Source organism: Hakea prostrata, unplaced genomic scaffold, assembly GCF_041222555.1.
Source record: "Hakea prostrata isolate BN-2017 unplaced genomic scaffold, UWA_Hpros_2 contig_19, whole genome shotgun sequence".
Classification (NCBI taxonomy): domain Eukaryota; kingdom Viridiplantae; phylum Streptophyta; class Magnoliopsida; order Proteales; family Proteaceae; genus Hakea; species Hakea prostrata.
Genome location: NW_028291138.1, coordinates 532,417 through 558,335, shown reverse-complemented (window position 1 = coordinate 558,335; position 25,919 = coordinate 532,417). Strand labels below are relative to the sequence as shown.

Sequence of the window (25,919 nt, the reverse complement as noted above, 5' to 3'; positions counted from 1 at the left end):
CACCAAAAAAAAAAAAAGAAAAGAGAAATATGTTCTCTCGCATCTCACCCCTCTACTTGATCTATGTACTCTTTCATAAGTTTCACTTCTTATTCCCGTTATAAAAAAATGAAATTTTTACTTCTCTTTCTCTCCTAATATTATAAAATAATCAAGTTATTTTTTATTTTTACTTATTTAATCAATTATACTGATTTTTAATTGTTTTACTTTATTCCTTTTCTTTCATTTTCTCTCTCTTTATAGGAATTCATACTTAAATGTATTTTTTTTAGAGCAAATTGCACTAGCACCCTAAAATGAAGGCCTCAAAGCACTGACACCCTACTTTATGTTTGAAAAACATAGACACCTCAAAATTGAATTTTCATTAGATACATTAGTCTAATTTGTCACTAAAAATCATTAAATCATTGTTTATTTTCTTTCAATTCTAAAAATATCTTTATTAAAATATGAAAGGAAAAAATGGTGATTTAATTGTTTTTCGTGACAAATAGGATTAATATGCCCAACGAAAATTCAATTTTGGAATATCTATGTCTTTCAAACATAAAGTAGGGTGGTTTTTTTTTTTTTTTTTTATTGAAACTTTTTTTTTCTTTTGTTTTTTCTATAGGAATAGATTAAATGTCTTTCTTTTCTTCCTCCATCTTTTGTTAGAATCCAATAAACACTATTCGGTGTATTTTTTATTTTTTTTTTTAAATCTTCCCTCTTTTATAAGAATCCACCAAAGAAAATAAAAGAAAATAAAAGAAAAAGAAATTATAAAAAAGGGAGAAGAAAAAGATAAAAACACACCTATTGCATACAATAGACTCTTATAGGAAGAAAAGGAGAAAATGAAGAAAAATTTTGATCAACAAAAGAAAGAAATTGATTTAATCAATTAAAGGGACGAAAATAGAGGGTGATTTGACCATTTTAAAATATCAAGCGAGAAACAAAGTTAAGAGTTCATTGTTTTAAGGGAATCAGAGGAGAATAAGAATATATAGAGAGGAAGCACAGAATTTACCCTTATTAAAATGATTTGGTAATTTGTTTTTAAAAAATGAATCGTGAATAATGATCTAAAAGTCTACTTTTGAAGAACATGTAAGATACGTCATGTCGAGGAAACATAAACTTAGTATGCGTTTGGTAACGTTTCCATTCTGAGAAACCAGTTTTTATGTAAAACCGTTTTTTAATGTTTCTGTGCTAAAAGATAGTTCTTTCCTCGAAAATGGGCGTTTGATAAATCCGTTCTGAAAATATTTTTAAAACACTAAATAGAATATGTTAGTGTTTTTTTTTGGGTTGAAAAATAAGTTGGTGTTTGATAAACTTGTTCTAAGGCTTCAATTTGAACCAATTTTATCACTTCCGTTTCTGTTCTTTGGTAAAAACATCTTTTTTATGTTCTGCAAAAAGCGTTCTGACTGGTCCGTTCTAAAAGAACAGAAGAATGAACCGTTTTATCAAATGCCTCTAACCCGTTCTTCCGTTCCCAAAGAACAAAAGAATGCCAGAAACGTTTTTTAAGAACGTTATCAAACGCGCCCTTAATAATATGATCCCAATAGTAAAATTCTCTCTAGTTCATCTCCACCCCAACCTTGTCTTGCAAACTTTTTTACCTTGGTCTCCTATTCCATGTCCTCATTAGGAAATTAGATTTTTCACATTGTAGGCCTAGTTGAGAATAGTTATAGAACAAGTCTATTAGAAGCCCATTTTTAAACAAAGAGTGATTGCCCAACACAAAAAACATGTAAAAATAATTTTACCGAAAAGCTAATTTCCTAGAACAATCACCAAATGCTGAAATTGCTTCAGTCATGCGCATGACCATCAAGCAAAATTTCAGACCATCAGATCCGAAATTCCGGTCGAGATTTTGATCTGACGGCTCAATTTGTTTGGCATGATGGTCTTTCACATAACTAATGCACGGTCCACCAAATGCATACTCAATCTGCATTAGAAGCAAGAGTAAAACCATAATTAAAAACTCAACCCACCGAAAAAGTTATTTGTATTTACCTAAAAGGAGTTAAATTTAGTTACCATATTGGCTGTTGTATATATCATATTGGTCATTGTATTGAATGCCACTCTGCACACTAATAAGGTTGACAAAGATGAACACCCTTTAAACATATGGTAAAGAAATATGAGGGGACACAAACCTCTATCCCACAGATATAATATTAGTAATTGTATTGCATAACCCAATTTTCAATACAACCCAATCTTCACTGAAAATGTGTCTAAATTGGCATTCTAAATGTCAAGCAAATAACCAAAAACCTAAACCATCTCTTTAATAAAGAGTGAGAAATCATTTTCTCCTACAAAAGAAAATTCATTTCAAGAGGTCATTTGCCCATAAATAAATCAACCTCAAGTTAACCTCCTTGGACCTGTTAAATGCAGGAAGGCATGTGGGCAAAATTTAACAAGACTAAAGGATTTCAGAATGATGCATTCTATGGTGCACTAGCGTTGATGTAAGTTTTATGCATTCCTCATGCAAGGGGGGCTATATGTTACCAGAAAGAAGAAAAAAAATGCAAGGGGTCTATAAAGAATGCATTAGAAAACTGAAGATCTTGAACAATTATTTCCAAATTCTCCAATAAAACTGACTGGAATTTTGATATTTTCTTTCTTTCATTGCACATCACCAATTGATATTTTTCAACTCACAATACAGGTCCAGAAAAGGCAATTGATCCACTTTCAACAACACTGAAGTCTGAATGTACAAAATCATCCAGCAAATGCAAAACGATATTCTGGAGTTTCAGCTGCAACTGGACTAAATTGCAACACACAAATTCGCGATATTCTGGAGTTTCAGCTGCAACTGGACTAAATTGCAATACACAAATTCTCAGAGGGGTCAGCCCTTTAACTTGGTATGCACTGGCCTTCAACATAAACAGTAAAGGAAAACTAAGAATTCTTTTGGGTTCCATAAGCATTTCGTAATGTCTTTTGCTGCTTGACAAATAGGCACATCTTCATGAATTTGAATTACCTAGGGCTCCCTTTCAGGCTCTACAGACAAAAATAGGTATAACGATAAATAACAGACCAACAAAATGACCCATGAAAAATTAGCCAAAGCGTAACAGTTATCTAATTACAAACCAGTTTCTTGAAGGATCTGCTATGCGCAGCTTTCTTTGACTTCTCAACAACATCTGGCTTTGCACGATCCAGAGCCTGTGGCATAAACCATGGAAGCAATTGAACACAGCCACACACACATAAACACATGAGCTAATAGCACCAGACTCAAGGCCATAGTTGCGTTGTTCAAACTCGGAATGATTTAGTACTTATTTTTGTGGCATTTCTAAAACTTCATGAACAGCAGCAGCAGCTATGTCAAACTGGACTGGGTTAATTTGGAGATAGATGTTTACTTTGAAGATTAGGGCTAAAATTTTGGCCCTTTAGCTTGAATAACTATATCTATATCACACAATCAATCATCATTTTTCCAATGAGAAAAATTGAAAATAAAAGTAAAAATATAAGACGGGGGGGGGGGGGAACCATCCTTCTGCATATTGATTTCCCTTTAATGAAATTATCCAGTGGGTTTTCCTATTGGGAAGAGAAAGAGAGAAGAGAGACTGTTTCCAAGACCAGAGCCTAGAACCAAGCATTCAGAAAATAAGCACACGACAAATGCACTAAGCAGTTGACCAAAGATGTCCCTGATATTGCTGAGATATTAACTCACATGACATCTCATCTTGGAATCTCAAAAGGTAATATTACCCAGATCTGAGATCTCGGTAACTGCTTGTATATTAGTGAGACAGATTTTTTAAATCCATACAACTTTAATGATCTTAAGAACCAAATATCATAAGTTTTCGGCATATACAACAACAACAACAACAACAATAAGCCTTGTCCCAACTAAATGGGGTCGGCTACATGGATTCTTGCCCTCCAATCAGTTCTGTTCGAGGCCATGCTAGATACAAGGCTTAAGCTATACATATCCTTTCTCACCACTTCTCCTAAGGTTATCTTAGGTCTACCCCTAGCTCTTCTAGTTCCTTCAATATGAATTATATCACTTCTCCGAACAGGAGCATTTATAGGTCAGAAGTTTTCGGCATATAATGACTGATTTTGTTTATGATTGAGGATCTATTTGACAGAAGGCCACTCGGTTCAGTTCTGGACCTTCAGTTTTGTCAACTCTTGGAAATAATTCTTGACCAGACCCTACATCAGTGCATATACTAGTTAACTGGTCAATAATAACATATAATGATGCATATATATTTTATACATATGCTACAATATGAAAACTTAGCATATAATATTTTATACATATGCTACGATATGAAAACTTAGTATCTAAAATTTATCCTCAAAATTAAAGACTCTAATGTTGAGGGTGTAGGGAAAAGGGAGCTGTAGGGTATCAAAATAATCATGTGGGGAACAAAAAGGACAGGAACAAGTGGCAGCATTCTACTGGGGAGCAGCCACTCAGGAAAGTAGTTAGGATAGGAGGGGAAGACTCTCGGTTGGGGCATGTTGACTGGTGTTTTCAAGTCCGGGGAGTTCTGTAATGAAGTTCTGTTGCAAATTTTATTGCATTGACCAATTACATTTCCTCTTCAGATCTTGTTTATGGAATTCGAATGTTGTTTGTGTTTTAGTGATGAACTAAAGTGCTTCCAAGAGCTGATACGCAAGTGACCTAACCATAGGAGAGGGTCTCATTACAGGGTTTCTACCCAATTATTCCAGGGTTGATCGAGAGTCTTAACATAAAATATAATAACTATATTCATCAAGAACAAATATGATGCAACCAAAACAACCTCCCACTCACTGAAAATGTGAACTAACCAGCTGAAATCTGAGGTGCTATTTGACACAATAAGCATTTACAACTTACGAAAGCCTGACAGGCAAGGTGATAGTTCAGCCTGCACTAAGAGAGGCATGATGGCTTAACTCTCAGCCAAAACAGGTGCTACAAATTGCCAGCCAAGTTGCAACCATACTTTGTGGATCATGGAGAAAAACATAGTGATAAGTCAACATCCATTGATATTTCACGTTAAAATGCACATAAACTACTTTGGCATGTTATGTCTCATTTAAAACAGAACTGAAGCTGGGAAAGGGCATAAAAGGAAAGAAAACAACACCAAGAATGAGGAGTTACCAGTATGAGTGACTCCACACGGCGTCTCATCCGGGTGTGCATGAAACCTTCAGAGCACTGCAAGAAAATGAAAAATAATAAATGAATCAGTATATGCACGGCTGCAAGTACTGTCAAAATATGTAAGAACAATCAAACTCATTTGTTTGGCTAGAGCTGAACAATCCATAAGGCGACAAATAATTTTCTAACCAGTATGCCTCTGTGACAAACAGAAGTACCACCCGCAGGTAGAATACATTTAGAAGTTGCTTGTGACAAAGGTAAAAAGCTCAAGGATAATATAGGGACCCACATATAGAAAGGTCAATATGACTGCTAGCATTAAGACCAAAGCATACCAGTTAAAATCCCTTATTTTGACCGATTTGTCATACAACTTATCATTTAAAATGTCTCCACAGATTCAACTACCCTAAAGTACTCCAGCTCATAGAAGAAAAGAAAATCCTAGAAGAGGATTAAAAGGGCAAACCCAGTGCAAAGGCTTCCGCACAAGCAAAGTCCAGAGGGGCAGTTTTCCTATGCAGTCTTACCCCAAATTTTGCTGTTTGCATGGATGCTTCAACCTTAGGGCTACAACTCTAGTCCACCAACCGTTGCATCAAGCCCACCCCTTAATCCTAGAAGAGGATTGCAGGGGAAATTTAGAGAGGGAATTCACATGACCTGATCAATCAATATCTAAATCATATGGAATATGAAATGAAAGAATAAGCAGAAAATAAACCATGTGGCTAATCGGCTAACAGAAGAGATTTCTCTCAACTCTTCAACCGGCCAATCGGGGTAAGACCGAGCTTTCAAGATTAATTAAAGAAAACCCACCACAAAAAGAATAAGCAGACACAGTAAATACTAACTGGAGTCAAAAGCTCAGTAAGACATGAAAGAGAACGAATATATTGAACAGCCCATTGAAGGACCTAACACTTTACATCAAGCCAAATCTAAGTGAAGAGATGGATTTCCAATCTCAGTTGAAATGGGTTCACCATAAACAGAGATTATGAATTTCAAGAACTCAAAAATTAACAATTTATTTACTCCATGATAAGAATCTAAGTAAAACAGCAGTAGGGTTCTACTAGAGATGCAATGCTGTTGCTTAAAGTGAAATGGAGCCATCCATATCTAAAGGATTTATCAATTTACTGTGGAAAGAGATTCAGCTAATGATATAGAGTATATGATTGGTGTCACTCCCACAAGATTGGTATTGGACTAACAATAAATCTTGAAAGCCATGGAATTGCTCATTCACTTGTAAGCTGAGAGAAGTTAATCACCGGTAAATGACTTTGGTGGCAAAAGGTGTTTAGACCTTTTATTCATGGTGAAAGCCTTCCACTGTATAAAAACTTAGACCTTTGAGAGTAGGGGTCAGGTGTTTTGCAATTAATTTACCAGGATACCACTGTTAGTGTCCAACATAAATTGCAACTGTGATATACCTAAGACATAACAGAGCTTGTTTTGGTGGGAAAAAGGAAAAAACTAAGGTTGGTTTATATATGCGTTAGGCCTTTGGTCCAATGGGTTTTCTTCACAGTGGGCATAAATTAAGGGTAGAATGTAGGAATATGGGATTCACTTTATTAAATTAATGAAAGTTGTCTTATCTGTAAGCCAGCCTCTCTAATCGGTAAGCCCTGAGTTAACTCCCTCCCTGCACTTGGTAGTTATTGGCTCCTGCTATTCATTCGCTAACAAAAGAATAATTTGTTCATCATTCACTTGCTTATCTACTAAGACTTGAATGGAAGGGCAAAGACTATTTGCTGAGGCATCTGCTCGGCCCATAGAAGAAAATTCGACCGAAATTTATGTTTGCATTTTTCGAAAACGAAATGAAATTCCAATTATTTCAGAAAAAATGTCAAATTTCAACAATTTCGGCCGCAATTTTGACCATTTCAACATTCCAACTTGTTTTTCCTTAGTTTTTGTTGATTTCTATCCCATTTTCACCTAATTTCCATGACTCATTTGCCTTCAAACACCTTTTTTGCTCATTTTTTGCCTCCAAACACCTCCTAAGCCACAACAACTACAAAGGAAACTCCGGCCACAATAGAATATGAAGCATGAGCCATACCAACAGTTCCAAACTTCCCCTATTTTATTATTCTTTTGTTCATGCCTTAAATGATCTTGTATTGCCTTGAAATTAATATATGTTTAGCCTAGGACTATGATCCATGATTGTGTTTTGTTAAACTTATCTTTTTATTATTTGCTACCACTTTTTCATAATCTGATTTTAATAATTATTTTCTAAAATTATGCATTTTTATTTTATGTACATATGATATATAGGCTTCAACTTAATATATGTGAGACACCATCATTTGATTTAGTCGACTTGTTGTATATGTAACCATTCTACCAAAAAATTCATGTATGCTGATGATTCATTGCCTGTATGCAATACAATTTGCACTTGTCAGAACCAGTTATTTGTTAGTATACTTGAACGATAAATTTTCAATGGTTTTATTTTTATTTTTTTTGGGCAAAAAACTAGTTCCATTGTGTTTATTATGCTTGAAATAGGTAGTATGCAAGAATCTAAATCATTTTGAGTCCATATGAGCCCTGAAATTGAAGTTCCAATTTCTATTAAAAAAAGTGTCCAGTTTCGACCAAAATATTGAAATTTCGGCCTTTTGCAAGGTCGAAATTCTTATTTCAAACGAATTTCCTATTTCGGTTGAATTTTCTTCCGCCTCCGCCTGATCAAGCCTCCCACTCACCTGAGAAGCATCCGGCAGGAAGAGTTCCGCTCTTGCAATTGGATTGTTGCGGGGCAAAATAACAAAGACAGTACGAGTATTAGTAGCAAAAATGCGCTCCTCGTCAATAATACGTTTGCTCGCGGTAATTGTGGCCCAAATTTTCACAATAACCGCTTGTTCCGCAACAGGATCACTGCAATTTATGTCTCGGATATATTTACTTACTTTTCTTCTTATACTTCCTTTAGGAGGCGTCAGCTAAATACCTGAGCTTGTGTGCGCATAGCCTTATCTTTTCTTCTTATACTTCCTTTAGGAGGCGTCAGCTAAAGACCTTTACCTATTGTCAAAAGTTACTTTTAAGTGTCCTTTTTGTTTCAAGTTTCCTATTGGCTATGTAAGTTGGTTACACAATTTTTTTACTTAGCTAGAATAACAAATGATTTTATCAATGATGGTTATTGCCTTTGTTGCTGTTGTGAAGCTGAGTTAACAGTTGGAAACTCTTAGGATTGGCAGGATTCTGGTTTAAACTTATTGGTGGAAATTAAAGTCATATCCTCTCTATTTTCTATTTCCACTGTCAAATAAGTGTTATTTTCCCTATTGTAAATAGTTTCTATTGAACATGATTTAAAATTAAACGGGAGCATTACTTGCAATCATTGCAGCTGTTCAAACCCAGATCATGTTGGGATTTATTTAAGACCAACGAAATCACAACAAAGAGTTGGCGGCAGCCCTCTTATGGGCACCAACTTGCTTAAGTTGATATGAGGTTTCCGTAGGGAATCTGGCCAGCAGATTACCCTCAGTTTTTAGGGGTTGAAGTCCTGAAGGATCCTTCAAGCAGAGTTTTAGCAAGATCCTGTTATTATAAGAAATCACTTGACTTTGGATTATAGGCTTCAAACTCGTACATTTTTTGTCGCTGTTCTCAAAGCAGTAAGGTTGCTCCATGGTGACCAATTGACCAATCATGATTTTAAGTCTGGAAACAGCATTCCTGTGAAAGCACAGATAAAGTTGCCTACATCATGACCCTTGCCAGACCCCAAAGTGGCAGGAACCTCATGCACTGGGAACCTCCACTGTTCTGCTTAATCCTACCTTCTGGATATTGCGGTATTTTTTGGCTCCGCCTATTTTCACAGTTCTGGACATTGGTCAGAACCTTTTCCTGTAAAAAAAGAAAAGAAAAAAAAAGGGTACATAACCTGAACCCGGGAATCAACCCTACCACACCACACCCCCCCCCCAACCTGCCAAAAAAAAAAAAAAAAAAAGAGAGGAAAAGAAAAGAAAAGAAAGAAGGAAAGAAAAGGAAATTGGTGTCAGATTTATGGCTACATGAAGGTCTAAACCACCAGTCAGAAGATCAGATTTCAATGGGATAACTTGCTAAATGCTAATTAGTTGAAAATTTAGTAATTGGAGCAACATCTGATACAATGTCAAAGCATCACCCTACTCCAGAGGACCACAGAGACAAGCATTACCCGGCACCAGCTACATCACAGAACACTAACTAATACCATAGAAGTTTGACACAAGAAACTGCACTAACATATTAGGCACTTCGTGAAATTGATATTCTTTCAAAGGTGGAGCATATGATTCTGAACAGACGGATCCATGGTTCTTCCTTGATTGGTTAGCTTCCCAAAAGAACATTTTGATTGGTACAACCAGAAGTTTAGAGTCTTCTACTTGCCATTGACTGGTTGTGCTAAGGAATGGTGGAGATCCCATGAAGAAAGGTTCGAAGTCAGAAGACATGAAGCACAATTCAAGAACAAATACCTTCCAAAGTATATCCAAAGGAAGTTCTCTCTTAACAAGAAAAAGGGCCTTCAAAGCTAAAGACAGCTTGAAGAGCCATCTGTTTTGGTGGGGGAACAGAGGAGAAAAGGAGAAGAGGAGGAAGAGCGCAGGTGAGGGGGTTGTTATCCTGACAATGGACCCAACTATGCAATGTGTATTCATGTTGAGGAAGGAAAAAGAGATGGGCAACAGCCTACTGGTAAATACGGAATCTTTTCACTATATTCATTTATTTTGGAATCACCACTTAAATCAAGGTCTATGACCCATAAATGTCTCCCTCTCTCATTGGAGAAAACTGCATTTAATAAATAAGGCATTGGTCATAACAAGTCATAGGTTTTTTTTTCCTTTTTACTTTTAATTTTTACTTTTTTATATTATTATTATTTTTGCCTTGGATTGCAAGCACCATGACAACTATTACCCTTATCCAAAATAATGTCATAGAACTTTATCTTCTGAACCATCATAAGTCATATCTAAGACTGTTGTAATTCTGACTATACGGATAGCATTGATGTGAACCAGGGATGTGGGGTTTAATTGAGTGATGCAAGCCCTATATCTAACATTCACCCTTAGGATCTTAATCAAGTAGACCTGCAGTAAACAAGGGTTTGTGGTGTTGTATCGGTTTTGTAATACCCTTTAGTTGAGGGATTAGGGCTATTATGCTGGGATTAGAGCTTTAATACTGGATTTTGGTTTTAGGAAAGGGAAAGCAGGGATAAGAATAGGGTTTAGGATCTAGGTTATGAAATTCAACTCTGAACCCTTGCTGTAATTTAAAATTCAGAATCAAATTCCAAATCTAGGGGTTTAGAAAATTAGGTTTTCTTAAATTCTAGGGTTTCTTGGTGATGAGTTAGGCTTAGGTTAAGAGTCAAGTAGGGTTTAGGGAAGATAATCCTAAAAGGGTTTATGGTTTGATTGAGAGGTTGAGGAGAATTAGTTTTAAAAGCTTTTGAATTTCAGGGTTTTCTAATGAAGAAGAAAAGGTGCAGAAATTCTAGGGTTTACATGAGGGGAAGGGGACAGGGTAGGGATGGGGTGTGAGTAAAGGGAAGGGGAAGCTAATCCTAAAAGGGTGAGGGATTTAGGGAGTTGGGAAAATTTCCAGGTTTTAATTTCCTAGGTTTCCTATGCTGTCACAAGTAAGAAGGAAGACGAAGAAGAAGCAAAAAAGAGAAGAGGGGCTGAGGAATGATGAACAAGGGTTGGGGAAGGGGGGGGGGGGGTTAAGGAAATAGAGATTAAGGACGGGTAGGGGCTGCGGCAGGGGAGGGGAAGGGGGAGGGATGATATGCAAAGCGGGGTGTAACTACAGAATTAGGGTTTGGGGATGGGGAAAGCTGCAGATGAGGGAAGAAGAAGAGAAAGGGAGGAGGCTTGGCTGTACTTACTTGAATAAGAAGAAAGGGCCTCAAAGAACTTCGAAATTGCAGAATTCATTCACAAACACAGCAGCAAGTTCCCTCTTAGAGAACCCACAATTCAAAGCTTACTCCTTCCAATCTCCAATTTTATTCATTAAACATGATCTGCCTATTAATATTGGAGAGGCATTTTAGTAGCATTTAAGAAGGAACTCACACTAGGACTCAACTTTAGAGAGCAAATCTAACTAGGATTCATACTTGGACTAGAGACCCACACTCATACAAGGAATCTATCATAACTCACTCTAGGATGATCCAAATTGAAAAATAAAAGTAGATATAGAATCCTTGTATGAAGTGGACTGTAAGCAGGGACTCCCTTACCACTTGGGAATCCCAACCTAGCTAAGACTCTTCAATAAATTGTCAAACAAGAAACAAATCCAAAAATATAAGTAGGTCTAGGATCCTACAAACATACTGGACCCGATGAAACCCTAAATTAACTATACCAGAATACTGTAAAATTACCAAAATACCCCTGATTTTACAAAAGGGCTGTAGGGTGTGGGGCTATCACCCTAGGCCCTATTCTGGCCCTATTCTGGCCCAGACCCTCCACATGAAGAATTGCCCATAGGATATTATTTTGTAATATTCCACATTGGGTACTTATACTTTTCTTGTATTCATCTATTAATATAAATAAAGGCTGGATGTGTCTTATCTAAAATCATCATGGTATCAACGCCGATGGTTTCAAGACACAAAATAGGAGATGTCTAAAAAACAAACTCCCCCTAAACCTAATAACTCCCTCTATCTCTTCTTTTTCCAGTAAAAAGACCACCCAATGCACCCACCCCCACTGTGTCTCTCTCTCTCTCTACCGCCAAACCACCACCACCACTTTCACCTCAACCTCACAGCACCACCACCCTACCGTTACACTGCCAAATTGATGTAGGACAGCCCTAGGAACAAGGGTCTTCAAAAGAAACAGGATCCACACCATCTAGAACACTAAGGGAAACTGGGAGACTGGCTTGCACAACACAAACTAGACTCACACTCAGATAACAGTACGGAATAAAATTCAGCAATCAATAATATAAGAGCAAACTTCTTAAAAACCCAAGGGGACAAGTAAGAATTCTTATATGATCAATCCACACAACTAGGCAGGGGGTTAGGGGCATTACATTCAAATTTAATAAAATTCCAGCAAAGTCATTATGATCAATCTGTCATTCAATATAGAAGCAAGTGTTACATCCAACGTCTAAAAAATATATATATATAAAAATAAATTAAAAAAAAAAAGGGGAAGAAAAACTCCTAAACCAAGCCAACCAACATGGGCATCATAAGATATTATTATGCTAGAACAAGAAGACAGCAACACCTGAGAAAAAACAAGACAGCAAGAATGGGGCAGTATCACTATTAAGGATAGAAAAGTAAAACATGGATTAGGAAAATAAGGATTGCAGAAAAATAATAGTGCCAATATAATGTTCACAGAAGAGAAAAAGAAGGCCAATATAGGGGAAGAAAAGGGTTAGAAGCAGAAAATGCAACTGCCGTGAGGATATGGGAAGAAAGAGAACTTCCAGAGAAAAGAGAGGCTGCCATAAGGGTATGGAGAAGAAGAGGAAATAATAAACAAGAGGGAAGAAATTTTCTGCAGAAACAGGCTGCCATGAGGTTTTGGAGAAGAAAAGAAAAAATTCCTGGTAAAGAAAACAAGGTTTTTGGAGCAACAAAAAGGGTAAGGCTAGAGGAACAAAAAGGGTAGGGCTAGATAGAGGAGCGAATGGATTTTCTAGACAAGAAACTGAAGCAAAGGAGTCGAAGTAGACTTGCCAAAGAGGAAGGAGGTTGCTGTCACTGGCTCCTCAGATGGCTGCCGCTGCTTTCATTTTTTGTTTTTTTTCCCCTTTCTAATTTCATCTGTCCTGCCTTGCTGGTGATTAGCAAATTAAACAAAAAAGGTTTCCTAAAATAACCCCACTGAAATAAAAGAAACAAGAAAAGACTTGTTTAAAAATAACTCCAACAAAATAAAGTCCCATAAACCCATGATATGAAAAGAAATTCCCTGAACTACCCTTATAATAAATAATCCAATAAATACTAATACTAATGTTTAATAAAAATATATAAAAAAAAGTGTGGTTACAGTCCTAAGGGTCCAGATGACCCTTTCCTAGTAGCCGAACCAAATTGAAAGTAACCGTCACCTCCGCCTTGGTAATAACGAGTGATGGGTGGGCGTGTGATGTCTCCATCACAAAGCCTCCATTTCCTTCCACAACGCCTCCTTCCTCCCACATCTCTTTTGTCGGCTATTTTAGGCCTTCAACTGCCTCTGTGGCTTATTCCACTTGGTAGTGAGCACCTTTTCTCCCACCAAGGGTCCTTTTTACCCATCTATGGGATCTCTGAGGTTTTTTCTTTTTCTTTTTTTTGGTTTTCCATATTTTTCAGTCCAGCAACTATGTCTATTGGATCTACTAGTTCATTTGTAGTAGAGGAGGCTCCAGTTATACATGAGAGCAACTTCCCTCCTTCTAGATGAATCATATCAAGCTTAATGGGAGCAATTATCCACAATGGACTCAATCAGTTACTTTTTTGGTTGATTCACGCAATCTTGTTGGCCATCTTCATGACAATCCTGTGAAACCTACAACTCCTAGTCCAGTTCAAGACAAATGGAAAACTGATGAATGCCCCATGATAGGCTATCTACTCAACCCAGTTGAATTTGCTATTGCTGACAGTTACCTCCTTGAAAACACTACTGCCATCTGGAAATTCAAGAAAGTGACGTATTTAAGGTTGCTAATAAAGCTCAGTGTTTTGAAATTTGTTGAAAGATCCATCAATTGCAGCAAAAGAATCTGAACCCTCTCTCAGTAACACTTTGCATTGGTAATACCAGACAATGCACCTCCATAGGAAGTTCACTCCTACCTGTGAAGCTATGCTATTGCTTATCAGAAGTGGGAGGATAACTTCCGTGTTTATGATTTTTTGGCTGGTCTAAACATGGAGTACGAATCGCACTCCGGTTCTTCCTTGTGAGTTGTTTCTTAAGCAAGCCTTTTATGTCATCGATATAGACGTTAGCCGATGTACTGCAATGATCAACACTATTTTCATCGAACAATCTGCTCTTGTTGATGGTTCTTATGGCTCTAGTGTTGCATCCCATGGGCTCTCTTCTCCGACATCTCAACCTCGTAATGCTGACTTTGGAGGTTTTGCTTGTGTTCCATTCAAGGGTGATTATTATTATAACCATAAACATCTCACATAGGAAAAATGCTAGAAGCTTTATGGATGTCCTCCTACCTTCAGAGGAGGAGTTTCTAGTACTGAACATGGTACATACCCATCAACGCGTTGTTGACAGCCATCCTAGTACACCTCTCTCTTCAAATGAGCTCTAGCACTTACATTTGTAGATGACCATCTTAAGTCATATTCACTTGGACCAACTTCCAATGCCAGTGTGGTTCTACAACAGTTACTTCTTTTGCGAATTCCACTACCTCAAATACTCTTTTGGGTTGCCATAATGCATCAATAAGTCCTCTTCCTGGACTATTTGACTCCGACACATAGTTCGAGGTCTCGTGAGATCTCGTCAAGATCTTTTCTTTTTTGAGACCTCAATGCGAGATCTCACACAAGTCGATACCAAAGAAAGTACAGTATCTCGGCCGAGAATTGGGTCCTACCCATCCTTAAAAATACCTCATCTCAGTAAAGATGAGTAAAGATACCTTGATCTCGACTTGTCTCAAAGCTCCTTCCCCCTTCACTAGTTTTGATGTTTTGGATGGATTTTTCACCGCAAAGTTGGGGGAACTCTACCTAGGTCACATCAACAAACTGTTTAATTCATCTACAACAAATGTCTACTAAATTTGAAGCCAGGTGAGAGTTCTTTCCAAACTTCTTCTTTTTTCCTTCTTTTTTCCCCCAAAACTAGGCTTTATATTGGTGGAGGTGGTGCTGGTGCTGGTGGAGCAGAAGTTGGAGGAACTGCTCAGTCATTGATTTTACTCTTTTACTCTCATAGTGTACCTTATAAGTACATCGATGTTATAATGTGAAATTCCAAACAACTGAATACATTTGATGAATTATTTGACTATAAAGCTTTACTATCATTTATATCAAGCAATGGTTGTGATTGCATGTTTTACAACTCTGCACGTTCACTCCTTTAGCGTATCAATTTCAAAGTTAGGGTCAAGTTGGAATTCATATACAATTGTTTTCTCACAAATTTAGGGCCAACAATCCATTTAAGAGGCCTAAAATAGGTCAAATACCAAATTCCATCCCTACTACCCACCGAGATGAGCCACCAACGACCAGGGATTTTTACTAGATCTTGAATAAGATCTCGTGAGATCTTGATTTTGTGAGGGACTGAGATCCCTATAGAGACCGAGATCTCAAACCATGCCGCGATGCAACTAATCACATAACTAGTTCTCAATCCTTATTCTATTCCTACTCTTTTGTTTCTAATAACAAAAAGTTCATATTGCTGATGGTTTAGATTCTGAAAAGGGGCATTGTTAATTGTTCTCCCTCTTTACATTTATCATTTGTGTTACATTCCGAATTTTTCTTCTACCCTTCTATTTATTAGTAGCCTTACTCAAGACTTCAACTGCAAAATAACCTCTTTCCATCTTGTTGTGTGTTTTAAGACCTGGAAGCAAGGCGTACAACTGGCACTAGTATACAAGATGGTAGGCTGCAGTTGCTTGACCATTCTCCTTTGCAGTTGATTGCACTCACCTCTTTTGGCTCTCCTACTCTTGCTTTATTTACTTTACTTCAGTGGCATCATCTGATCATCGTCTCAGTCATCCTGCATTGGCTACCCCCAACACCCATCGTGAATGTAGTTCACTGTGATCTCGGTGTTATCATTCCACGCTATGTCAAAAAAGGTAAATCTCAGTATACGGAAATGATATCCCCTAATGGAATCCTATAGGTAGCCAATTTCCGTCAATTTGTCAATAAATAGCAAGACATTAGGGAATACAACCGAGTTCCCTACGAGAACCCCAGAGGGAATGACTCCCCTCATGGCTTTCCTTGCACTTGTTGAGATATGAAACCGTAAACAAAAAAGAGTGGTTGACCCGAGCTGTAGATGCCACCCGCATCGTTCTTAATCTAGATTTTTTTTCCTGCTTTTGTTAAGCAATGTAATTTGAAGGTTACCATAGAGATGCTTGCATTTTAGCAACTCAAACTAGACATATTTATCCTATCTCTGATAATTTAAGTATTATGGGAATTCTCAAAAAAACTAATGATGATTTAACAGCATTCAGCAACGGATTGGACTAATGTGTTCAATAAAAGTCCAACTTTGGGCTATCTCTAGACTCTATACTTTCCAAAGATAAAATGGGGTGTCAATGTTTAAAGACCTCTATTTGGGGTGTCAAAGCAATTTACTCTATAAATAAAGGCTGGCTGTCTCACTATGACACAAGTCATGTTCTAAAGATGATAAAGGTTTCATTCGTTAAGCTGTTTAGGGTTGAGAAGGAAAACTCACTTTTACATGGTAACTAACAGAGGCATGAAATGTTGATAAACTCCAAACAGTTCTGTCCAACTTTTTGCCTTCCACATGGCGAGGGAGTATAACTGAAGAACAGGAAAACAGATAAGAGTCCAATGAGAAAGAAAAAAGCAAAACATATTCTTGATTTTGCCTCAAACTACCGAATGTAACAAATCCTGCATTTGCAGATAACGCTTGTGCTGGAGCTCCCTTCAGTTCTAAAGGAGGAGAAGGAGACCATAAACAAGCAGGGGCATTGTTGAGTCCAGCAGTGCGCCTTGCCTCCACAAATTCCTGTAGGACAATTGTCATATTTTCAGCCATACTTAGGTTGCCAAAAATAAACTACCCAAGCACTAGCTGAATCCAACCTATTCATTTTAGACATGATCAGCAGTTTCATACCAAAAGGAGTTCTTCCAGCATCAGACTTTGGATGCAAGTTTTTTCTATTTAAGACTTTAAAATTTATAATTTGTTCACAGCATAAAATACAATCACCGTTGAACATAGGCTCAATGAGTACTAACCCGGCAAGATAGATGCTGATTTTGGAAAATTAGAGGAAGAACAAGTGAGGGAACAACTTCACCTGCAAAAAGGAAGTTGCCAGCACGGTATCTACAGAGTCCTTGAATCTCATAGGAAAAACTACAGTCACTTTTTCTGCCTGCAATAAAACAGTGCTATTTAACTTTCCAGAGTAACACTTCTCTTAGGATGCAATATTAATTAATAAAAGAAAAAGAAATCTCCCGGAGGCATCAGACTGAAATATCTGCAAGGAGGCACCAGCTCATTTTCAGTTGCGTAATGTATGCAAAATTTGACTATGTATCATAAACAACCAAACTGGTAATAGGAGAAATATTTATGTTGAAGAGGCCACATGCTTCATTGACTGGTTAAGACCTAACAGGATTATCAAGGTCAACCTAGAAAGGGGATCAAAGGTTGTAAATCTTTCTTCCACCTCCAGAAATGTTCTGTTAGAAGACATGTTGATCTTAATCCCATACTGATGGCAACAGAAGAGTGGTCACACAGAAATGGCATTTTCATTCACCAGCTCTTGTTCGTTCTCTGAGATGAGGATTATAGCTCTTTGTATCTTTTGAAAACAACGCAAATAGCAGCACAAGGTCCTATCAAGTGATCTAATAAGATAAAATGGAATGGTAAATCAATCCTTGTTCTTCTTCCTTATACATCAACCAGCGAGACTTCGTATTTAGTAAAAATCATTACAAGGAACAAGAAGTGGAATAGGAATAGCATATCAGCAAGGAACTAAAAGGAAAACAAACAAGGTACGGATTCAGAGTTGCGTACCAGTAAATTTGGAGGAAGTTAGGAGCATAGAAAAAAATTCAAGGAAAACTGAAGTTTCAACTAAGTGAAAATGGGAAACTGAGGTGAAAACCTGGGAAATTTTGAGAAAACTTGGGACTTTTTCGTGCAAGTTTCGACAGATTTTAGGAAGTATTTTGAGGTGGGACTCTGCATTTAAGCTAATTAGAGTATAAAGAACACATTGGCACATGCATTTTGCTAAAAAAAATCAATGTAGGTATGCCAATCAATGTACATAACATCAATGTAAAGTTGTCCAAAAAGTACACTATAACTTAACTACTTAAGTAGATAACATTCAACATATAACTTCTAAGTTCAAAACATCAAATACAAAGTAACTGACAATAAAAGGAAAGTACAATTCAATGCCAAAAGGAGTGCTTCAGTGGATCCATCCCATGAGGAAAGTACAATCAATGCCAAAAGGTGTGCATCAGTGGATCCATCCCGTGAGCTAAGTAGTATTGTGCCTGTAACATCATCTCCTCCGACCAACGAATATAGACATCCCATGACATGTTATGCCTATGGTTGTCAAGGTAATTGACAAATGCAACTCTATAAGTTTGGTCATCAACATGCCTAAGATCACCAATCTGAGAGAATACACAATTTGGATAGGGAAGTCCTGATGGAGGGGGTATTGGCTATGGTATTTGGGGAAACATGAATGAAAGAAAAAATTCAAAAATGTGAGGAAACCACGAAACTTGCAGGAAAAAGTCCCAGGTTTCCACCAAATTTCCCAGGTTTCTCTCAAATTTTTTCTCATGAACCGGCTGGCCCAATCGGATCAAACCAAGTTTCCACCCAGTTTCGCATAGTTTCATCGAAATTTCCCAAGTTTTGATCGAAACCTAGGACTTTTTTCTGCTCCATCAAGGTTTCATTTCGAGGTTCTCAAAATGTGAAAATTCGGTCGAAAATTCAATGGTTTCGATCGAATTTTGCACCATGGTTAGGAGAAGAAAATAGTATCAGAGGGTAAACCTTAAGCAAAAAAATGTATGAGAATAGCAGCAAGTAAGACTTTGCAGGTACTGGTTCCAGGTCAAACTTCTTGAAATGCATACAATCAGATTCTGATGGATGAATCACAACTCCACATGCATGATAGTGCCAAAATAACATACAAGCAACTATGTAAATTCTTTCATTAAATGTTGTCAAAGTCTCTGGATAGAGAAGTGAAGAAAACAGCAGCAAGATTCTTCATAGCTGTAGTATATCAGACCTAGAATCAGTCCCCGCAAAGTAGAAGAGAACTGTTCTTGGAAACAATACACTCAAATGATAGACATTAAAAGAGAGAATGATGCAGGAATCAACCATTCTACCATGGACTATGTATCTCTATTTATGATTTCTTATGAATCTCTATTTATGAGATAATGAGACTATGTATCTTTATTTATTCATGTTGAAGCAGATTATACACCTGAAGAAGGGTTGGAAACTTGTTCCAGCCAAGAATTTGAATGCAAAACTGGTCGTAGATTCGGGCCAGCAATGAATGCATACACCCATTCTATCTAAGACATTCTAAAAGTTAGTGGCATCACTAGCACACGCCATGATAATAGGATGGTCAAAATTCAATTGTTGCTAGAGAGCATTCACAGCAGCACAAAAGGATGTAAGAGGACACCAAGTCGCCTCAATAACCTGTTGACAGCTCATAGATTTGTGCGTAGTTACTGGTCTGGGCATATGTTTCATGTTTGTTGCATTGCATCATAATTCCTTTTCAGATTCATAAAAAGGAAGCTATTATTAATTGTTGGTTTCATTGGTAGAGGAAAAAAGACCTACTGAGTGCATAATTGGCCAATAAAGTATTTTCTGCAGTTCCTTCTGTAGGCACAGGGGTGTCACCAGTTATGTACAGTGAAAAATGATCCCCTCAAATAGTTAGAAGACAAACCCGGGACCAAGCAAGATAATAGAGATACTGGAAACAATCGACCGCAAATAGGATGAATGTTCTTCTTCCCTCCTATTGATCAGAAGCATCAGGCAGCACCATGCAGAGGGAAGTGTTCTGTTGTGAGTTAGTTCCCAACTTTCAATTTGATAAGGACTTTTTAATCAAGGCTGTTAAGCCCCTATTTAATACCCCATCATGGAAGAATACAATTAGACTAGAATTAATGTAATTGCTTAAGCAAGCTGCTGTTGCTTCTCTCTTGAGTGAAACTTGTCTAATGCTTAAAATCTAGACAGTATTTATATCATGGTGCTAAATTCAGGCTGCATGCTTCTTGGTGTTCAAAGCCCAAGTTGCTGGATTGGAGTTTGTATTTAAAGTCAAGCCCCTGCACTGACTCTGGAATCAGTCTCTGTATGAAGAATGGTTCAAGATCTTACAAGTCTCATGAGATATCTTGTTTTCTCCAAAAGCCAAGACAAGATAGGAAGTGAAACCTGGAATATTCAATATATCGGCCAAGATCTTGAACTGAGATCTCAGTACGACCGAAATCACAGTCAAACCACTGTTTTTAAAACACTAGATATCAATCAAGTAGAGATATCTCGAGTCTTCAACAAGATGTAAGCGAGATCTAGGTGCTCTTGCTACCCACCCCCCCACCCCCCCGCCTTCTCACCTTGCTAGAAGTATTGCCTGAGTTTTTGGCCGGGCCACCTATTCATTAACAACCCTCCAACAACATCTATAGCAAAGAGTGAAGAGGTTTTCAACCAAATCTAAAAAAAAGGATGAGATTTCATCCGAAATTTGATTTTTTTTCTTCCAAAACCTATGTTCTACACTTGTTCTAGGGAGGGGATTAAATATATGTTCAAGAACTTGGTTTGATCTATACTTTCATGGAAACGAATTTTTTTCCCTTATAACTACGCCGATCCTATTGTACAATATATAAGAGTTGTTTAAGCTTAAAAATAATGGATTCATATGTATTATGTAATGCCCCAATCTCCATGCAGAGGATGAGATCGTAATTTATAATATCAAGTTTACTTAGGTAGTGAACAAGAAACCCTTAAGGGGTTTATCTACTAGTTAAGTAGATTCCTAAAATCATTCAATAAAACATACGGATTTGCAGCGGAGTTTATTCATCTCATATAAAATAAAATAACATTTCCATAATAGCCATAAATCTCAAAGTTCCAAAGGATACTTAATCTTCCAAAAAGTACAATCAATGAAAATTCTCAATAAATCAACCTATCCTAAGAAATAAAATAAACATGCTCTTGATCTTCATCCTCCAAGTAACTATCATTCCCTTGAATGAGTCCATTATCTGTGGAAGTAAGGTAAGTATCGAGAATATACTTAGCAAGAGCAACCATATAACAAAATCAACTCATTTTTCAAATAAAATTGTCTTTTATGAAAAATAGATTTAAAGCATATTGTGACAACAAGACCGTAAAGATCTCTCCTAGACCAAGTGTTTCAAGTTTAACGGATGATTCATGTAGTTACATGGCTTATGCCGTACCACAACCCTATCATCCACTTCTCTTAAGACACTTATGCCTTATTTACAACTACCTAAACAAAGTACCTTAAACTCAATGGATGATCCATGCCATTACTTGGCTTGTGTCGTACCACAACCCTATCATCCATCTCATCCACGAGACAATTCTAACATCTATGGATACAATAATGCAACTATGAAAATGGCATGAATGGGTGAGATATGCAACCAACATAAAATGACATGCTCCTTTTGATGAAAGAAAAATCAATGAATGGCATATATTAGACCATATGAAGCATTTTGAAATTTATAACAAATATAAGATCATAGGAAATCAATAAAATCACAACAAAATCTGATATGATAAAACATAAATCAATTTACGGAAACATAAATCCACAAAACACATGAATAGTAAATATTTAATAGTAGATTTAAAAGATATAGAACCAGTTAAGTAAAATATATGATGACAAGATATAAGGTTGTAGTTACAAAAATATCAAGTTGAACAAATATAGGATTGCACTTACAAATATATCATGTTGAGAAAGATAGGGTTGCAATTACTATTGTCAAATCACAAAATGAACCGTAATTCACCCTTGGATATGCTTCATCACACACTAACCTTGTTGATCCCTTCTTTTTGTCTCTTCTCGTGTATTCCTTGCACTCTCTTTTCTCTCTTCCTCACTAAATGAACCAATTCTCTTTTCTCTCTTCCTCACTAAATGAACCAAAGTATTGGTTCTTAATCACCCATCTTTTGTAAAGTCCCCAATTCTTCAATCTTCTCTCCTCTATCACAATTTTCTTTTCCTCCTATAGACCTCAATTCATCAATCTTCTCTATCTCCACTTCCACGCATCTTTCTTTCTTCTCTTAATTCCTCTATTTTCTTTTTCCTATTTTAAATTCCCCTCTTCAATTCCTCAACCCTCTCCCACGATTTCTTCCCCTCGTAAATTCCTCAATCTTCTCACATATTTGACTTTCTTTTTGTCTAATATTTGACATTCTTTCCTCGTCTAATATTTGATTTCCTTTTCTTGTCTAATATTTAATTTCCTTCTTTCTTTGACTTTATCTCTCTATCCTCGCATATTCCAAACATGGAGTTTCTTTTCTTGTCTCATATTTCTTTCATTTTTTTTTTTCGTGTAGGCTCCAAATTAGGTGTGTGGATGGGGTCAAAACAGCACCAAAACATTTTATATATTTTTACACATCCACGGTGCATCGAACCTTAGACCTCCTTTCATCAAGGTGAAGGTTAACCATTTAATTACTCATCAACTTATAGTAAAATTAACAAATCAATTCTAATAAGCATATTAATCCTATATTAGTTCACTCCATAAGCATAATTATGCGGCTATCGATAAAAATAGTTCTAAAATACCCTTATACACTAGTCATGGGTGTTACATTAATGGAATGAATTAAAATGGGTAGAATGAGAGGAACTAGGAGTTAAGGTTTTAGAGTTTTCAAGGAAGTGAGGGTTTAATAGAAGTAAATGTTCCAATGGTTAGAAGAGGCAGTAAAGGGGATTGACTGCAGCTCACTGTTGGGGGGCTTGTATGGTTTAATTTCTGAGGAAAACTGATGGGTAATGAATGTGGAATTTGAGTTTTAAATCCCCCATCTCCAAATTTGGGAAATTTTGAATTTCAGTCAAGGAAATTTCTAGGGCTTGATAGAGGCTGATGGGTGGTGTTGGGGGGGGGGGGGGGGGTAGGAGTACTTTTTGCCTCAGATTGTAAGTGGAAGGACACACTTCAACAGAAGTTTGATGTCTTTAAATGAAGGGATAAAGGGAATGGGCTGAGGCCTATGGTGATTGATTAGGATTTAAGGGGGATCTGCAAAAACTCAAAAAGTGGGAAGGAGGGAGACTATGGTTAGATAGATCTTCTTATTTGTTGTTACAGTACTGTACTAACAGCAATTTGTATGCAGATCTTCATACCAAACTTAGAGAACTTGATCTCGATTGGCCAAAAAACCAAGATCTCATCGAGTTTGAGGAAAAAATTACTCCTATCTCGACCCAACTCGGTAGCCCATCTCAATGGGTTCTAAGGATCTTTTGGGGCTGGAAACTGGTATCCAGCCTACTTTACACCTTCTAAATACATTGATGACTGTAGATTTATAAGAAAACAACTATAAATGTGAGTTTCAATTTAACGCTAAGTTAAAAACTATTGTGCTGAAGAAATAGAGATGCAGATTTATAGAACATAAAAATACACAACAATAACTTAATATGTAATACCTGTACTTAAGTAAAAGGGTTCATAACGTCGTCATGCTAGCTTTTGGTACTCCAGAGAAACAAATCTTGATTGAACCCATATTTGCCCAATGGATACAATCTGCTCAAGGCAAGAGTTCAAATGGGTTCGACGTACTTTTATCTTCAACCAATGGCCCAGCATTCAATGCGGGTCAAAGCATATGGTTGTCGGGCTAGTTAAATGTTATTAATGAGAATAGTAATTCATTATTCTTAACAATAGGTCTTGGAGACTTTTTGGTTCATCATACAAAAAGTAAAAGGGTGCTTCGGACCTTTTATATTTTGAAATGCTAGGCATGGTGCAACATATGCTGAATTTCGGCCGGTTCGGTGGTTGGCGAAACCGATGTTTGCAAGATATAGCCGAACGGTCGACTTTATTTTCAGCAATATATACCGAAAATTTGCCGAATTATGGACGAATAATCCATTGATTTTTGGTGATTTTATCTCTCTTCTTCAAAGCTCCTCAGACCTTCTTTCTCCTACTAGCACTTTTGCAATATTTTCCTTCGATCTTTGATATATAGTAGTAGGTGTCGCCACATTCTTGACATGTATAGCATTGTTTGCAACGATCAAGTGAGATTTCACACAGATCTAGGATTTTTTGTGGAGTGTTTTCATCTGATTGGTAACTATTGTTCTCCAATTTGATTTTTTTTCTTTTTCAAAATGCATGCCATAATGTTGTTAGATGGGTATGAAATTAATATATGTTGAACACGTAAGCCGATCTACAAACTCACGGTGTTGAAAAAAAATTTCGCTAAGTAATTTATTTATTATTTCGGGCATAAAAAATACACAAAATTTGTATTTTTCTACACTGAAAATGCTTAATTTGTGCATGATATGTGTTGTATCATAATCGAAAGAACATATATAGATCTCCATGGGCCAATTTATAAACTCACAAAGTCGAAATATTTTTCTAACCAATAAATAATTATTTTTATTTTTAGAAAATTATTAAAATATTAATATAAAATATAAATAATTATGGAAAAAAGAGAAAAATAAGGGAAATGATTTTGAAAATTATAGAAAATTATGGAATAGCTATATAAGCATTTTCAAGTGCTTCTCATGTGGTTTCATTGCCTGTTTTGATATTGCAACCTTTTCTTTTGTCGAAAAAATTTTAAATACTCATTTTGTATTTATAAAAATAGAAAAAGCAGCTACCTAGGTACATGATTGTTTCTTTGTGAAGAGAAAATTATTTTGGTATTGTTTAATTGCTTATGCAATCATTTTCGATGCAACAGTTATCATGTCTAGCAGTGGGAGAGGAGCGGGTTCACATAGAGGACAGTAGGGCCGAGGACAGGAGGGTTAATCCAGCACAGCAAAATTGTGTTGTTATTGATGGCAACAAGGAGTAGGACAACATGCAACTTCTGTGGTAAGGAGTTGAACTCAGGTGGCATTAGTAGGTTTAAGGCTCACATCATTGGCAGTTTGAAGGATGTGGCCACATGCACTGAGGTGCATGCTGCTATAGTTAAGGTAGTAAAAGAGATGGAGAAAGCAACGAGGAAGAAGAAACAAGAGAAGAGGAGGGTGAATGTTCCATTGGACGAGGCAGAGCAAGCACCGTCATCTTATAGAGTTGATTCAAATTCTGATCTGGATGTTAATCCCATTGATATCAAAGAGCAGGAGGAGAGGGATATCAGATGGGCGATGGTTGAGAGCAAGGAGATGCAGTACCAGGAGTAGGAGAGGGCCAGAGCTAGATTTACAAGAGCTGATCCCTCTAAGGTTGCAGGGGCAGGAGCATCTAGATCTAGGGACGGGGGTGGTATACATGGTGTGTTCAGTCAATCACAAAGTCAAAGGGCCACTCCTATAGCAAATCCATTGGCACTACGTGACAATCCACAAAGGAGGGATCCTATCCTAGAGTAGGATCCTAACATTTTCAGAAGGGGGCCAAGCAGCCCAAAATTACAGGTACGTGAAAAGGGATGGCTAAGAAGCTGAAAAACGCAATGGTGAAGTGGATGTATTACAGTTTTATTCCAGCAAA

At 37.0% G+C, this 25,919-nt stretch overlaps 1 protein-coding gene across 2 annotated transcripts in view; it reads right to left on the bottom strand.

The window, feature by feature from the left end:
* Positions 1-2,546: 2,546 nt before the first annotated feature.
* The window catches only part of LOC148999274 (actin-related protein 2/3 complex subunit 2A-like), a 61,989-nt gene continuing 38,616 nt past the window's right edge, over positions 2,547-25,919 (bottom strand). For both annotated transcript variants that reach the window (XM_089141327.1, XM_089141326.1), the window contains 6 exons: positions 17,351-17,428; positions 16,920-17,052; positions 16,750-16,841; positions 5,201-5,257; positions 3,145-3,219; positions 2,547-3,051 (listed from right to left, as the gene is read on the bottom strand). In XM_089141327.1, coding sequence (XP_088997453.1) covers positions 3,028-3,051; positions 3,145-3,219; positions 5,201-5,257; positions 16,750-16,841; positions 16,920-17,052; positions 17,351-17,428 — 459 coding nt within the window. In that variant the 3' untranslated portion in view covers positions 2,547-3,027. The remainder of the gene's footprint in view (positions 3,052-3,144; positions 3,220-5,200; positions 5,258-16,749; positions 16,842-16,919; positions 17,053-17,350; positions 17,429-25,919) is intronic.